The sequence below is a fragment of the Salmo trutta genome, chromosome 38 (assembly GCF_901001165.1).
Source record: "Salmo trutta chromosome 38, fSalTru1.1, whole genome shotgun sequence".
NCBI lineage: Eukaryota > Metazoa > Chordata > Actinopteri > Salmoniformes > Salmonidae > Salmo > Salmo trutta.
In genome coordinates this window covers 32282546-32299225 of record NC_042994.1, presented here as the reverse complement: position 1 = coordinate 32299225, position 16680 = coordinate 32282546, and the positions used below count along the sequence as shown (strand labels likewise).

The 16680-nt window shown below is 44.0% G+C and overlaps 1 protein-coding gene across 1 annotated transcript; it reads right to left on the bottom strand.

Moving 5' to 3' along the window:
* Nucleotides 1-528: 528 nt before the first annotated feature.
* On the bottom strand, nt 529-12741 carry LOC115178554 (zinc finger protein 239-like). Its single transcript, XM_029739810.1, has 2 exons — nt 12628-12741; nt 529-2911 (listed from the first exon to the last, which is right to left on the bottom strand). Exon 2 carries the CDS (start codon nt 2721-2723, stop codon nt 1566-1568), a length of 1158 nt encoding a protein of 385 aa, XP_029595670.1. The 5' UTR covers nt 2724-2911; nt 12628-12741; the 3' UTR covers nt 529-1565.
* Nucleotides 12742-16680: the final 3939 nt, after the last annotated feature.

Genomic DNA, 16680 nt, shown 5'->3' with positions numbered 1-16680 from the left:
CAGTATGTATATGTATGTATTATTTGTAGCGTTGTACAGCTAAAGCCCGAGTCATCTTGAGACACAACTCACATTTAAACATCTGGCTGTGTCATTATGACTTTGGAGAATTATATGACACATTGAACTTATTTCATTTTGAACAATTATAGGTTTCAAAGCATCAACATGGAGAAGAAAATAGGGAGAGAATAAAAGACAGATTGGATCCTGAAAAATTGACCGCAATAACTGGTGAGTAGGTTTTTGTTTGTTCATCGATGGCAAATTAGTATTTAACTGTGTGCGGGTATCATGATATTGTTTATAAAAATAATATGAATTATGAAACAGTGGTGGAAAAGTACCCAATTGTTATACTGGAGTAAAAGTAAAGATACTTTAAGAGAAAATGACTCACCCAGTAAAATTCTACTTGAGTAAAAGTATTTGGTTTTAAAATATACTTAAGTGTCAACAGTAAATGTAATTGCTAAAATATTCTTAAGTATCAAAAGTTAAAGTATAAATCATTTCAAATTCCTTATATTAAGCAAACCAGACAGCACGATTGTATTGTTTCTTAAATTTACACTCAGACAGCATTTACAAACGAAGCATGTGTTTAGTGAGTCCACCAGATCAGAGGTGGTAGAGATGACCAGGGATGTTCTCTTGATAAGTGTGTGAATTACAATATGTTCCTGTCCTGCTAAGCATTCAAAATGTTATGAGTACTTTCGGGTGTCAGGGAACATGTATGGAGTAAAAAGTACATTATTTTCTTTAGGAATGTAGTGAAGTAAAAGTACAAATACAACTTAAGTAGTACTTCAAGTTTTTTTACTTAAGTACTGTTCACCATGGCTTATACATGACTCATGGCAGAAAGAATGGTGAATATTATTCCAGTCACTGACATGGCTTAAAAAGGGATACTGCGAGATTGAGATTTGTTATTTTTCTACTTACCTAGAGTCACACAAACTCACGGTAAGCATTTTTATGTCTCTGCCAAAAATATAAAAAATGTCTCCCGGTACAGTAGCCAGCTCCTCTCAGAAGCAGAGAGACCTTCTAAGACCCAAAATGTCTCCCGGTACTGTAGCCAGCTCCTCTTAGAAGCAGAGAGATCTTCTAAGACCCAAAATGTCTCTCTTCTAACTACTGTAAAGCTTGGTGGTCTTTTATAGTCATCAATATTTTAGAAGTTGTTCATTTTACTGATAATCATAAGGAGATTCTATCCACTTCCTCATTGTCTGTCTCGTTGTCGCATAGAGATCGCAACATTGTATCAGTCTCATTATGGCGTCTGTCAGTGTACAGGCAGTGCCATTGTATCTGTGTCAATGTTGTGAGCAGAGTGTGGGAGCCGTATGTGTGCTCATCACATGCACTTTGAGTCCATGTGATGTGAAGAATTTGTTTACACAATATGAACAGTGGTAAGAAATCTCCCTTGTGTGTTACCTCATGGTCTTTCCCTAACTGGGTAAATATCTTTCCACACTGAAAGCATTGGTAAGGTTTCTCTCTGGTGTGGATTCTTTCATGCAATTTCAGTTGCCTTAACCAGGCACATATCATTCCACAGTGGGAGCAGTTCCAAAAGGCTTCTCCCTAGTGTGTATTTTCTCATGCTGCTTCAGTTTCCCTAACTTCTTAAAACTCCTTTCACAACGGGAACCCTGGAAACGCTTCATTACAGAGTGTGTTAGCTCATGATATTTCAGGGTCCCTGATGAGGTAAAACTCTTTTCACAGTGGGAACAGTGGTAGGGCTTCTCTCCTGAGTGTATTCTCTCGTGTTGTTTCATGTTACTTGACTCTGAGAAACTCTTTCCACACTGGGAGCAATGATAAGGTTTTTCTCCTGTGTGTGTCCTCTTATGCTTTTTCAGGTCCCCTGATGAGGTAAATCTTTTCCCACAGTGGGAGCAGTGGTAGGGTTTTTCTCCTGTGTGTATTCTCTTATGTTTTTTCATGTCCCCTAGCTGGGTAAACATTTTTCCACACTGGGCGCATTGATAGGGCTTGTCTCCTGAGTGTATTCTCTCATGTTTTTTCAGGTTACATGACATGGTGAAATTCTTTCCACACTGGGAGCAATGGTAAGGTTTTTCTCCTGTGTGTGTTCTTTTATGGTATTTTAAGTGTGCAGCTTGGGTAAAACTCTTTCCACACTGGGAGCATTGGTAGGGCTTCTCTCCTGAGTGTGTTCTCTCATGTCGTCTCAGGTGGTTTAATCGGCTAAATCTCTTCCCACAGTCTGAGCACTGGTAAGGTGGTACTCCAGAGTGAATTATTTTATGTTTTTTCAGATAATCCAATGAGGAAAAACTAGACATTTCTCCTGAGTGTGTCCTCTCATGTTTTTTCAGGTTGCCTAACTCAGTAAAACACTTTCCACACATGGAGCAGTGGAAAGACTTTTTCCCTGTGTGTGTTCTTTCATGTCGTTTCAGGGACCCTAATCGGGTAAAACTCTTTGCACACTGAGAACAGTGATAAGGTGTCTCGCCTGAGTGTATTCTCTTATGTATTTTCAGGTATTCGGAAGAGGAAAATCTCTTTCTACATTTAGTGCATTGGTTAAGCTTCTCTCCTATGTGTATTCTCTCATGCGTTCTCAAATTCCCTAACTGGGAGCAACTCTTCCCACACTGAGAGCAGTGGTAAGGCTTCTCTCCTGTGTGTGTTCTCTTATGGTCTTTAAGGTACCCTAACCGGGTAAAACACATTCCACACTGGCAGCATTGGAAAGGATTTTCTCCTGTGTGTGTTCTCTCATGCCTTTTCAGGTTCCATAACCTGGTATATTTCTTTCCACACTGAGAACAGTGGTGTTGTCTCGCTGGTTTGGACAGCTCTGGCTCTGGTTCGCCTGAAGGAGTCTTGCTGCTGTCAGAGTGAGAGTCTGGTCTCTCTCCTGCCAAAGACAAAAATAGGAGACTATTTAGTTTAACACTAATGTATCTGTGTTTGGCACTCAGCATTTAGGAGATAGATTAGGAATAAGGCCCTGGACTAGTGTCCTGTTTAGGGGGTGTACTGGTACATCAAGCTGCCTTACTACAGAAAAAATAAAACGGACTAGGTCTATGCTGCTCCTACATGGTGTAACAATACATCATGTAGATGTTTATAATGAACAGACTAGGTCTATACTGCTCCTACATGGTGTAACAATACATCATGTAGATGTATATAATGAACAGACTAGGTCTATACTGCTGCTACATGGTGTAACAATACATCATGTAGATGTATATAATGAACAGACTAGGTCTATACTGCTCCTACATGGTGTAACAATACATCATGTAGATGTATATAATGAACAGACTAGGTCTATACTGCTCCTACATGGAGTAACAATACATCATGTAGATGTATATAATGAACAGACTAGGTCTATACTGCTCCTACATGCTGTAACAATACATCATGTAGATGTATATAATGAACAGACTAGGTCTATACTGCTCCTACATGCTGTAACAATACATCATGTAGATGTATATAATGAACAGACTAGGTCTATACTGCTCCTACATGGTGTAACAATACATCATGTAGATGTATATAATGAACAGACTAGGTCTATACTGCTCCTACATGGTGTAACAATACATCATGTAGATGTATATAATGAACAGACTAGGTCTATGCTGCTCCTACACGGTGTAACAATACATCATGTAGATGTATATAATGAACAGACTAGGTCTATGCTGCTCCTACACGGTGTAACAATACATCATGTAGATGTATATAATGAACAGACTAGGTCTATGCTGCTCCTACACGGTGTAACAATACATCATGTAGATGTATATAATGAACAGACTAGGTCTATACTGCTCCTACATGGTGTAACAATACATCATGTAGATGTATATAATGAACAGACTAGGTCTATACTGCTGCTACATGGTGTAACAATACATCATGTAGATGTATATAATGAACAGACTAGGTCTATACTGCTCCTACATGGTGTAACAATACATCATGTAGATGTATATAATGAACATCAACTAGTGCCGTTCCACATTTTAATTATATTCACACAAAAATACGTTGCATTTATCAAATCTTTTTACAATCAGCACCTGTGTTTGTTTCTATGACATGGTGGAACTACGGGGCATTCATGTACTCCTTGGAAGTGGGAAACTGGTTCAAGTGCTTTTTAAGTCGGACCAATTCTTCAACTAATACGATTTTAGCTAGCTTGATAAGATAGGTAACTTTATTATTAGCAATGTTAGCTTATCTTATTTAAAGTAACTGTCCACTGTTTCCAGATTTCTACAAAATATGACCTATATACAGTGAGCACCATAATTCATTGGACAGTGACCATTTTTGTTGTTATTTTGGTTCTGTACTCTAGCACTTTGAGTTTGAAAGGATACAATGACAACGAGGGTGAAGTGCAGACTGTCAGCTTTAATTTGAGGGTATTTTCATACATATCGGATGAACCGTTTAGAAATGACAGCACCTTTTGTACATGTTCCCCCCATTTTAAGGTACTACAAGTATTTGTTGAATTGGCTTCACAGATGTGTGTCGTTAGGCAGGTGTATTAATTTGTGTCGTTAGTGAGTGCAGGAGAGCTGTTGATGAATAGTATTGATTCTAGACTTTGCTATTGCCTTTGGAGGTTGTTGTTGGGGTGTGACAACATGAGGAAGACAGCAGTGTCGATGCAAATGAAGCTGGCCGTCATAAGGCTCAGAAATGAAAATCAATCAATCAATCAGGAACATTGCAAAAACACTGGGCACGCCCAAGTCAACAGTTTGGTTCATCATTAACAAGAAAAAAACAACCGGTGAACTCAATTATGTCAAAAGACCCGGTAGACTGAGGAAGACCACTGTAGTGGATGACTGGAGAATACTCTCCATGGTGAAGAAAATCCCCCTGACAACAGCCCAACAGATCAAAAACACTCTCCTGGATGCAGTTGTAGATGTGTCAAAGTCTACCATATGTAGAAGACTACACCAGCAGGACTACAGAGGGTACACTACAAGATGCAAACCACTGATAAGCCTGAAGAACAGAAAGGCGAGATTACAGTTTGCTGAAAAGCACCTAAAAGAGCCCCAATAGTTCTGGGAAAAAAAGTATTGTGGACAGATGAGACAAAGATTAACATGTACAAGAGTGATGGAAAGAGAAAAGCGTGGAGAGAAAAAAAGACATGCCCATGATCCAAAGTATACCAGCTCATCCGTGAAACATGGTGGAGGGGGTGTTATGGCTTGGGCCTGTATGGCTGACAGTGGAACATGGTGGAGGGGGTGTTATGGCTTGGGCCTGTATGGCTGCCAGTGGAACATGGTGGAGGGGGTGTTATGGCTTGGGGCCTGTATGGCTGCCAGTGGAACATGGTGGAGGGGGTGTTATGGCTTGGGGCCTGTATGGCTGCCAGTGGAACATGGTGGAGGGGGTGTTATGGCTTGGGGCCTGTATGGCTGCCAGTGGAACATGGTGGAGGGGGTGTTATGGCTTGGGGCCTGTATGGCTGCCAGTGGAACATGGTGGAGGGGGTGTTATGGCTTGGGCCTGTATGGCTGACAGTGGAACATGGTGGAGGGGGTGTTATGGCTTGGGCCTGTATGGCTGACAGTGGAACATGGTGGAGGGGGTGTTATGGCTTGGGGCCTGTATGGCTGACAGTGGAACATGGTGGAGGGGGTGTTATGGCTTGGGGCCTGTATGGCTGACAGTGGAACATGGTGGAGGGGGTGTTATGGCTTGGGGCCTGTATGGCTGACAGTGGAACATGGTGGAGGGGGTGTTATGGCTTGGGCCTGTATGGCTGCCAGTGGAACATGGTGGAGGGGGTGTTATGGCTTGGGCCTGTATGGCTGCCAGTGGAACATGGTGGAGGGGGTGTTATGGCTTGGGCCTGTATGGCTGACAGTGGAACATGGTGGAGGGGGTGTTATGGCTTGGGCCTGTATGGCTGACAGTGGAACAGGCTCACTTGTCTTCATCGATGATGTGACTGCAGACGGAAGTAGAACAATGAATTCTGAAGTCTAGAGAAATATTTTATCTGCTCAGATAAAATCAAATGCCTCCAAACTCATTGGACGGAACTTCATCATGCAACAAGACAATGACCCTAAACATACTGCTAGAGCAACGAAAAGGTTTTTGATGGCCAAAAAATGGAAAATCCTTGACTGGCCGAGTCAAATCACCGGATCTGAATCCAATTGAACATGCATTTAACATGCTGAAGAGGAGACTGAAGGCAATAAGTCCCCGAAACAAGCAGGAACTGAAGATGGCTGCAGTACAGGCCTGGCAGAGCATCACCAGGGAAGATACCCAGCGTCTGGTGATGTCGATGCATCGCAGACTTCAAGCAGTCATTGCATGCAAAGGATATGCGACCAAATATTAACAATGATTACTTCATTCTACATTATGTTAAACTGTTCAATGTTTTTTGATGCCCGAAAATGGGGGGGGCTATGTACAAAAGCTTCTATAATTTCTAAACGGTTCATCCGATATGTATGAAAACACCCTCAAATTAAAGCTGACAGTCTGCACTTCACCCTCATTGTCATTGTATCCTTTCAAACTCAAAGTGCTAGAGTACAGAACCAAAATAACAAATAAATGGTCACTGTCCAATGAATTATGGTGCTCACTGTATAAGTACAATAGGAGTTAAATAGTTTTCCTTCCAACAAAATTGTTCTTAAAAAAAGCAGCTTTTCTGTGTTGGAATGGTGTGGGCGTATAATGGTCATAAAAAATATTCATGCAAGTAGACTGCTGATCATCCTTCTCAGGAACATGACATCATCCTCTATGACAGTGGTTCCCAACTCCAGTCCTCCAGTACCCCCAACAGCACACATTTTTTGTGGCCCGGGACACCTGATTCTACTTGTCAACTAATCATCAACCCCTCAATGAGTCTATACTCAACATCCCACTAGAGAGCAAAATAAATATATATTTTTTAAATGTGATTTGAAGCTCTATATCATTTGTTTTTAAAATCTCAATGGTGTCTTTAAGTCCTTAGATGTTTAGGTTATGAAGAGGACAGAACCAAGACAAGGAAGAATAATTTTGATCTGGATTAAATGTAAAAATATATCTATATATATTTATATATAAAAATCATCTGTGGCGTTGTGTTGTGTCATCTATGACATCATCTGTGGCGTTGTGTCATCTATCTATGACATCATCTGTGGCATTGTGTCATCTATCTATGCCTCAGGTTATTTAATTTACACAATAAGGCAGGTGAATTTGTGAATTATCATGAATAACACAAGGGCTGTTGGTGTGGGGTGGGCATTCTATGGTTTATATTTCTTTGTGTTGAGCCGAGTATGGTTCCTAATCAGAGGCAGCTGTCTATCGTTGTCTCTGATTAGGAATCATACTTAGGCAGCCCTTTTTTCCACCTTTAGTTGTGGGGTCTTGTTTTTGTGTTGTGCCTGTGAGCACACCATTACTTCACGTTTCGTTTGCTTCTGTATTTGTTTTGGAGAGTTTCATTTATTAAAACGTGGAACTCTACGCACGCTGCGCCTTGGTCTACTCATTTTGACGATCGTGACAGAAGATCCCACCACCAAAGGACCAAGCAGCGTGCCCAGGAGGAGCAGGGATCCTGGGCTAGGGAGAAGAGAGAGTGGAGGATGTCCTGGACCTGGGAGGAGGTAATGGCAGGGGACAAGACCCTGCCATGGAAGCAGGTGGAGACGGCGCAAGCGGAACGGCGATGCTATGAGGAGCTAGCCCAACAACGGAAGCCCGAGAGGCAGCGCCCCAAAAACATTTTGGGGGGGCACACGGGGAGATTGGTTAAGTCGGGGTTGAGACCTGAGCCAGCTACCCGTGCTTGCCGTGGGGAGCGAGTGACCGAGCAAGCACTGTGTTATGCGGTGATGCGCACTGTGTCGCCGGTGTGCACTCACAGCCCGGTGCGCTTGGTGCAAGCTCCTCACCGTTGCCGTGCTAGAGTTGGCCGTCAGCCAGGAAGAAGTGTGCCGGCTCAGCATTCCTGGTCTCCAGTGCGTCTCTTCGGCCCAGGTTATCCTGCGCCAGCTCTACGCACGGTACCCCCCGTTTACCAGCACAGCCCAGTTTGTCCAGTGCCAGCACTCCACCCTTGCTGGGCTAAAATAACCATCCAGCCAGGACGGGGTTTGCCAGCCCTAAGCTCCAGACCTCCAATGCGCCTCCACGGCCCAGTTTACCCTGTGCCTGCTTTGCCCTCCCAGTCTCCTGTGCGTCTCCCCAGTCCGGTGAGACCGGTTCCAGCTCCACGTAGGAAGCCTCCAGTGATGATCTGTGGTCCGAAGCCTCCAGTGATGATCCATGGCACGAAGCCTCCAGTGATGATCCATGGCACGAAGCCTCCAGTGATGATCCATGGCACGAAGCCTCCAGTGATGATCCATGGCACGAAGCCTCCAGTGATGATCCATGGCACGAAGCCTCCAGTGATGATCCATGGCCCGGAGCCTGTAGGGATGATCCATGGCACGAAGCATCCAGTGATAATCCATGGCTTGAGCCTGTAGGGATAATCCATGGCACGAAGCCTCCAGTGATAATCCATGGCCCAGAGCCTCCAGTGATGATCCATGGCACAAAGCCTCCAGCGATGATCCATGGCGCGGAACCTGTAGCGATGATCCATGGTCCGGAGCCTTCAGCGACGCTCCCCGGTCCGGAGCCTCCAGCGACGCTCCCCGGTCCGGAGCCTCCAGCGACGCTCCCCGGTCCGGAGCCTCCAGCGACGCTCCCCGGTTTCGGAGCCTCCAGCGACGCTCCCCGGTCCGGAGCCTCCAGCGACGCTCCCCGAGACGGCCCGGAGTCTTCAGTGGCGGTCGGCAGTTCAGAGCCTCTGGCGATGATCCACGGTCTGGTTCCTCCGGCGACACAGAAGCGGGGGGATCAGCGGGCGGTGTGGGGGCTACGCCCCGAACCAGAGCCGCCGCCAAGTATAGATGCCCACCCGGACCCTCCCCTATAGGTTCAGGTTTGCGGCCGGGAGTACGCACCTTGGGGGGGGGGGGGTACTGTCATGCCCTGACCTGAGAGAGACGGTTTATTTCTCTAGGTTGAGAGGTCAGGGTGTGGGGTGTGCATTCTATGGTTCCTAATCAGAGGCAGCTGTCTATCGTTGTCTCTGATTAGGAATCATACTTAGGCAGCCCTTTTTTCCACCTTTAGTTGTGGGGTCTTGTTTTTGTGTTGTGCCTGTGAGCACACCATTACTTCACGTTTCGTTTGCTTCTGTATTTGTTTTGGAGAGTTTCATTTATTAAAACTGTTGTGGAACTCTACGCACGCTGTGCCTTGGTCTACTCATTTTGACAATCGTGACAACAGGTTTGAGTGCCTTATTGCATTTAGAAAACATTTTAAAAAGATTAACTACATGTTTTCATTAAAAACATTTTAATGAGTAGGAGACGGGCAATTGTACTTTTTTGATGTTTTACTAAATTTCTCAGAAACACTTGAACAAATTCATTGTTTTATATAACAAACGCACATCTGTCTCATAATCATTCATACCATTTATAGGTCTGTGCATAAAATGGTCAGATCACAATATTGACTTTAATCCGAGAAGTCTGGACTTTACATTTGCCCCCCCGTGCCAGGGCCAATTGTAACAGTCGCTGGGGGTCAAATGTAACACCGAAAAATTGTACTAAATAAATTTACTTAACTTCAAAACCATTCATGTTTATGAATTATCATAGACGTATGTAATGATTTTGCTAGAAATATAAGTATTTTTATGTACGTAACCAATATTTGCAGTAACAGCCCTGTTTTTGCATTGCCATTCAGTTCCTCTCAAAACATCTGTCTGATGGCCATCATGGTGCCCATATCTCTTTAGAACTTGTTTGGCTTCTACAGGACCCCAAGGCTGGTTAAAGTGAGTATATGATCATTCATGTATAATTTATACTATCCTAAAGTTAAATCACTAATTGTTTTCATAATTTGGCTGCTTGGCTTAGGGCAATGTTAACACTGCGTTGGGGGCAATTGTAACAAGGTGTTAACCAACCCGGCTGTCATGACAACACCTCGTGTGCCTAGCAAGAGACAACAATAGCGGAACATGTCAATCATGCTAGTTTGAATTCTTGGACATTAATGTTCAGGACTGTATAAGGAAAATAAAGCCGGCGGGGGGAAAAACGACTTTCACCCCTAAAAAACAAACATTTTAAAACTTTCAAGCAGGGAGCGAATCTAAATGGACATGTACTGGATAAGTTTCATCAGTCTGTCTGATGAATGTATTCAGACCCCTTCACTTTTTTGTTACGTTACAGCTTTATTCTAAAATGGATTAAATTGTGTTTTTTTTCCCCTCATCAATCTACACACAATACCCCATAATGACATCACAATATCCCATAATGACATCACAATACCCATAATGACATCACAATATCCCATAATGACATCACAATACCCATAATGACATCACAATACCCAATAATGACAAAGCAAAAACAGGTTTTTAGACATTTTTGCACAAAGAAACTGAAATATCACATTTACATGAGTATTCAGAACCTTTACAGTACTTTGTTGAAGCACCTTTGGCAGCGATTACAGCCTCTGGTCTTCTTGGGAATGACCCTACAAGCTTGGCACACCTGTATTTGGGGTGTTTCTCCCATTCTTCTCTGCAGATCCTCTCAAGCTCTGTCAGGTTGGATGGGGAGCGTCACTGCATGATGCTTCACCGTAGTGATGCTGCCACCACCATGCTTCACCATAGGGATGGTGCCAGGTTTCCTCCAGACGTGACACTTGGCATTCAGGCCAAAGAGTTCAATCTTGGTTTCATCAGACCAGAGAATCTTGATTCTCATGGTCTGAGAATCATTCAGTGCCTTTTGGCAAACTCCAAGCGGGCTGTCATGTGCCACTTTAACTAAAGAGTGGCTTCCGTCTGGCCACTCTACCATAAAGGCCTTATTGGTGGAGTGCTGCAGAGATGGTTGTCCTTCTGGAAGGTTCTCCCATCTCCAAAGAGGAACTCTGGATTTCTGTCAGAGTGAACGTCGGGTTCTTGGTCACCTCCCTGACCAAGGCCCTTCTCCCCTGATTCACAGTTTGGCCGGGAATGCCAGCTCTAGGAAGAGTCTTGGTGGTTCCAAACTTCTTCCATTTAAGAATGATGGAGACCACTGTGTTCTTGGGGTGCAGACATTTTTTGGTACCCTTTTCCAGATCTGTGCCTCGACACAATCCTGTCTCTGAGCTCTACGGACAATTCCTTCGACCTCATGGCTTGGTTTTTTACTCTGACATGCACTGTCAACTATGGGACCTTATATAGACAGGTGTGTGCCTTTCCAAATCAGGTCCATTCAATTGAATTTACCACAGGTGGACTCCAATCAAGTTGTAGAAACATCTCAAGGATGATCAATGGAAACAGGATGCACCTGAGCTCAATTGAGTCTCACAGCAAAGAGTCTGAATACTTATATAAATAAGGTATGTGTTTTTTATTTTTAATACATTTGCAAACATTTCTAAAAACCTGTTTTCATTTAGTCATTATGGGGTATTGCGTGTAGATTGATGAGAATTTTTATTTATTTAATTCATTTTAGAATATGGCTGTAATGTAACAAAATGTAGAAATAGTCAAGGGGTCTGAATACTTCCCGAATGCACTGTAACAGTATATTGACCTAAGAGTACTTCCCGAATGCACTGTAACAGTATATTGACCTAAGAGTACTTCCCGAATGCACTGTAACAGTATATTGACCTAAGAGTACTTCCCGGATGCACTGTAACAGTATATTGACCTAAGAGTACTTCCTGAATGCACTGTAACAGTATATTGACCTAAGAGTACTTCCCGAATGCACTGTAACAGTATATTGACCTAAGAGTACTTCCCAAATGCACTGTACAGTATATTGACCTAAGAGTACTTCCCAAATGCACTGTAACAGTATATTGACCTAAGAGTACTTCCCGAATGTACTGTAACAGTATATTGACCTAAGAGTACTTCCTGAATGCACTGTAACAGTTTATTAACCTAAGAGTTATGAAAGTTGGTAGAATTGTCTTCATAATGATTCCACAGCTGTAAGTATTCACTCTGGGGTGAATTTGTAATTAAATGTTATATATATAATGTTTCTTTCACTTTGAAAATGTGGAGCCGATGGTGTAGGTAAGTAGGGACAAATATCAAATGTAATCTCTTTTTTTGTTTTAATTTTAGGGCAGCAAAATGCAGACTTTCATTAGTCACTGTAGCAAGGTTTATACAAATACCCTCTGTTGGAAACCATATACTTGACTAGATCTATGGGGTTGTCCTGTCTAGACACATTTTTTACAGGAATGGGGAAGGATTGTTGATATGGATTTAATTAATTGTGTATGCATAGGTAATATAATGGGAAGCCTTTTTATCCATTAACGTTTGGTTGGCTGACCACCATTCTTTGTACCTTTAAACAGTTCCTACAATACAGAACAACATAGTCAAGTGTAGAATGCTCTTTTAAAAACCAGACATTAGTTCAACAACTGCAGAATTTGTGGCCCTGTTTTTAAGATGGTACTCACCGGTGGTAATCAGATTTCCAGTCTTCTCTAATTCTCCCTCTTCCTCATCCACTGTGACCGTCAACTCCCCCTCCTCCTCTTTCACTCCAAATACTGCATCCTGCTCTTTCTCCTCCTTCACTCTGAACGATTCTTCTTCTTTCACTGTAACGTCTTTCTCTTCTTCTTTCACTGTAACAGCCTCACGCTCTACTTCTTGTTTTACTGTGACATCCTCCTCTTCCTTCTCCTCTTTCACGAGAGTTTCTGTCTCCGTCCAGCAGACCTCTTCTTCAGCAGGAGGGGAGTAGCTTAGTGAGCTCATGGTCGGGGATGTTAGTTAGCTGGTTAGCATTAATGATTAGCCGAGTGCTACTTCTGATTTAACCAGTCAGCTAGCTGACTACTAGCAACGTAACATGAAATTAAATGCGGCAACCAGCTATTCGACAGACTTGTGTTTCAAACACATTGGCTAATATACACCGACAGTGGCTAAAGAATTTTAGTGTTTCGGCTGTTAGCTAACAAGCTACGGAGGTGGATGACTTGCTGTTGTTGTTGTTGTTGAAGAAGCGTCCACTAGATTATACGTCATGCTGGTAGCTTCACCTGAAATACACACATCGCCATCTGCTGACTGGAGTGGATAAAGCAGTTCAGAGAATGGAAAATGTTTATTTTTATTAAATAGTATTATTATATTGCGACATACAAAGAGAAGTACGATGGCGTATGCCGCCACTCCAATAAAACAAATATATAATGACGAGATAAGATCACGTTATTAGGAAATAATTCAATAACTTGTTATAATGAAATAATCCATGATCTCGTTATTATAAGAAAGATCATGTTACAACAAGAAATTGTCATTATTACGAGATAGATCATGTTATAACAAGAAATATGTCATTATTACGAGAAAGATCATGTTATAAAATCTTCCCCTAACCCAGACGATGCTGGGCCAATTGTGCACCACCTCATGGGTCTCCCGGTCTCGGCCAGCTGCGACATAGCCCGGGATCGAACCCGGATCTGTAGTGATGCCTCTAGCACTGATCCTACAGGCCCTAGTTTTGTCGCACCTGAACTACTGTTCAGTCGTGTGGTCAGGTGGCACAAAGAGGGACTTAGGAAAATTGCAATTGGCTCAGAACAGGGCAGCACGGCTGGCCCTTAAATGTACACAGAGAGCTAACATTAATAATATGCATGTTAATCTCTCCTGGCTCAAAGTGGAGGAGAGATTGACTTCATCACTACTTTTATTTATGAAAGGTATTGACATGTTGAATGCACCGAGCTGTCTGTCTAAACTACTGGCACACAGCTCAGACACCCATACATACCCCACAAGACATGCCACCAGAGGTCTCTTCACAGTCCCCAAGTCCAGAACAGACTATGGGAGGTGCACAGTACTACATAGAGCCATGACTACATGGAACTCTATTCCACATCAGGTAACTGATGCAGGCAGTAAAATTAGATTTTAAAAACTGATTAAAAAACACCTTATGGAACAGCGGGGACTGTGAAGCAACACAAACATTGGCACACACACACACACACACACACACACACACACACACACACGATAACATACACACCATACATACACACACACACACACACACACACACACACGATAACATACACACACACACACACACACACACACACACACACACGATAACATACACACCATACATACACATGGATTTAGTACTGTAGATATGTGGTAGTGGTGGAGTAGGGGCCTGAGGGCACACAATGTGTTGCGAAATCTGTGAATGTATTGTAACGTTTCTAAAATTGTATTAATCTGCCTTAATTAATTTTGCTGGACCCCAGGAAGAGTAGCTTTGGCTAATGGGATCCATAATAAATACATCCATAATAAATACATATACACAGTTAGGGTTAGGGGAAGGGTTAGCTAAAGGGGTTAGGGGAAGGGTTAGCTAAAGGGGTTAGGGGAAGGGTTAGCTAAAGGGGTTAGGGGAAGGGTTAGCTAAAGGGGTTAGGGGAAGGGTTAGCTAAAGGGGTTAGGGAGGGTTAGCTAAAGGGGTTAGGGGAAGGGTTAGCTAAAGGGGTTAGGGGAAGGGTTAGCTAAAGGGGTTAGGGGAAGGGTTAGCTAAAGGGGTTAGGGGAAGGGTTAGCTAAAGGGGTTAAGGGAAGGGTTAGCTAAAGGGGTTAGGGGAAGGGTTAGCTAAAGGGGTTAGGGGAAGGGTTAGCTAAAGGGGTTAGGGGAAGGGTTAGCTAAAGGGGTTAAGGGAAGGGTTAGCTAAAGGGGTTAGGGGAAGGGTTAGCTAAAGGGGTTAGGGGAAGGGTTAGCTAAAGGGGTTAGGGGAAGGGTTAGCTAAAGGGGTTAGGGGAGGGTTAGCTAAAGGGGTTAGGGAAGGGTTAGCTAAAGGGGTTAGGGGAAGGGTTAGCTAAAGGGGTTAGGGGAAGGGTTAGCTAAAGGGGTTAGGGGAAGGGTTAGCTAAAGGGGTTAGGGGAAGGGTTAGCTAAGGGTTAGGGAAGGGTTAGCTAAAGGGGTTAGGGGAAGGGTTAGCTAAAGGGGTTAGGGGAAGGGTTAGCTAAAGGGGTTAGGGAGGGTAGCTAAAGGGTTAGGGGAAGGGTTAGCTAAAGGGGTTAGGGGAAGGGTTAGCTAAAGGGGTTAGGGGAAGGGTTAGCTAAAGGGGTTAGGGGAAGGGTTAGCTAAAGGGGTTAGGGGAAGGGTTAGCTAAAGGGGGTTAGGGGAAGGGTTAGCTAAAGGGGTTAGGGGAAGGGTTAGCTAAAGGGGTTAGGGGAAGGGTTAGCTAAAGGGGTTAGGGGAAGGGTTAGCTAAAGGGTTAGGGGAAGGGTTAGCTAAAGGGGTTAGGGGAAGGGTTAGCTAAAGGGGTTAGGGAAGGGTTAGCTAAAGGGGTTAGGGGAAGGGTTAGCTAAAGGGGTTAGGGGAAGGGTTAGCTAAAGGGGTTAGGGGAAGGGTTAGCTAAAGGGGTTAGGGGAAGGGTTAGCTAAAGGGGTTAGGGGAAGGGTTAGCTAAAGGGGTTAGGGAAGGGTTAGCTAAAGGGGTTGGGGGAAGGGTTAGCTAAAGGGGTTAGGGGAAGGGTTAGCTAAAGGGGTTAGGGGAAGGGTTAGCTAAAGGGGTTAGGGGAAGGGTTAGCTAAGGGGGTTAGGGGAAGGGTTAGCTAAAGGGGTTAGGGGAAGGGTTAGCTAAAGGGGTTAGGGGAAGGGTTAGCTAAAGGGGTTAGGGGAAGGGTTAGCTAAAGGGGTTAGGGAAGGGTTAGCTAAAGGGGTTAGGGGAAGGGTTAGCTAAAGGGGTTAGGGGAAGGGTTAGCTAAAGGGGTTAGGGGAAGGGTTAGCTAAAGGGGTTAGGGGAAGGGTTAGCTAAAGGGGTTAGGGGAAGGGTTAGCTAAAGGGGTTAGGGGAAGGGTTAGCTAAGGGGTTAGAGGAAGGGTTAGCTAAAGGGTTAGGGGAAGGGTTAGCTAAAGGGGTTAGGGGAAGGGTAGCTAAAGGGGTTAGGGGAAGGGTTAGCTAGGGTTAGGGAAGGGTAAGCTAAGGGGTTAGGGGAAGGGTTAGCTAAAGGGGTTAGGGAAGGGTTAGCTAAAGGGGTTAGGGGAAGGGTTAGCTAAAGGGGTTAGGGGAAGGGTTAGCTAAAGGGGTTAGGGGAAGGGTTAGCTAAAGGGGTTAGGGGAAGGGTTAGCTAAAGGGGTAAGGGAAGGGTTAGCTAAAGGGGTTAGGGGAAGGGTTAGCTAAAGGGGTTAGGGGAAGGGTTAGCTAAAGGGGTTAGGGGAAGGGTTAGCTAAAGGGGTTAGGGGAAGGGTTAGCTAAAGGGGTTAGGGGAAGGGTTAGCTAAAGGGGTTAGGGGAAGGGTTAGCTAAAGGGGTTAGGGGAAGGGTTAGCTAAAGGGGTTAGGGGAGGGTTAGCTAAAGGGGTTAGGGGAAGGGTTAGCTAAAGGGGTTAGGGAAGGGTTAGCTAAAGGGGTTAGGGAAGGGTTAGCTAAAGGGGGTTAGGGGAAGGGTAGCTAAAGGGGTTAGGGGAAGGGTAGCTAAAGGGGTTAGGGTTAAGGAAGGGTTAGCT

What these genes read in the sequence shown, in the direction of transcription:
- LOC115178554 (XM_029739810.1), bottom strand. Translation starts at nt 2,723, where the DNA reads ATGTGTTTTACCCGGTTAGGGTACCTTAAAGACCATAAGAGAACACAC.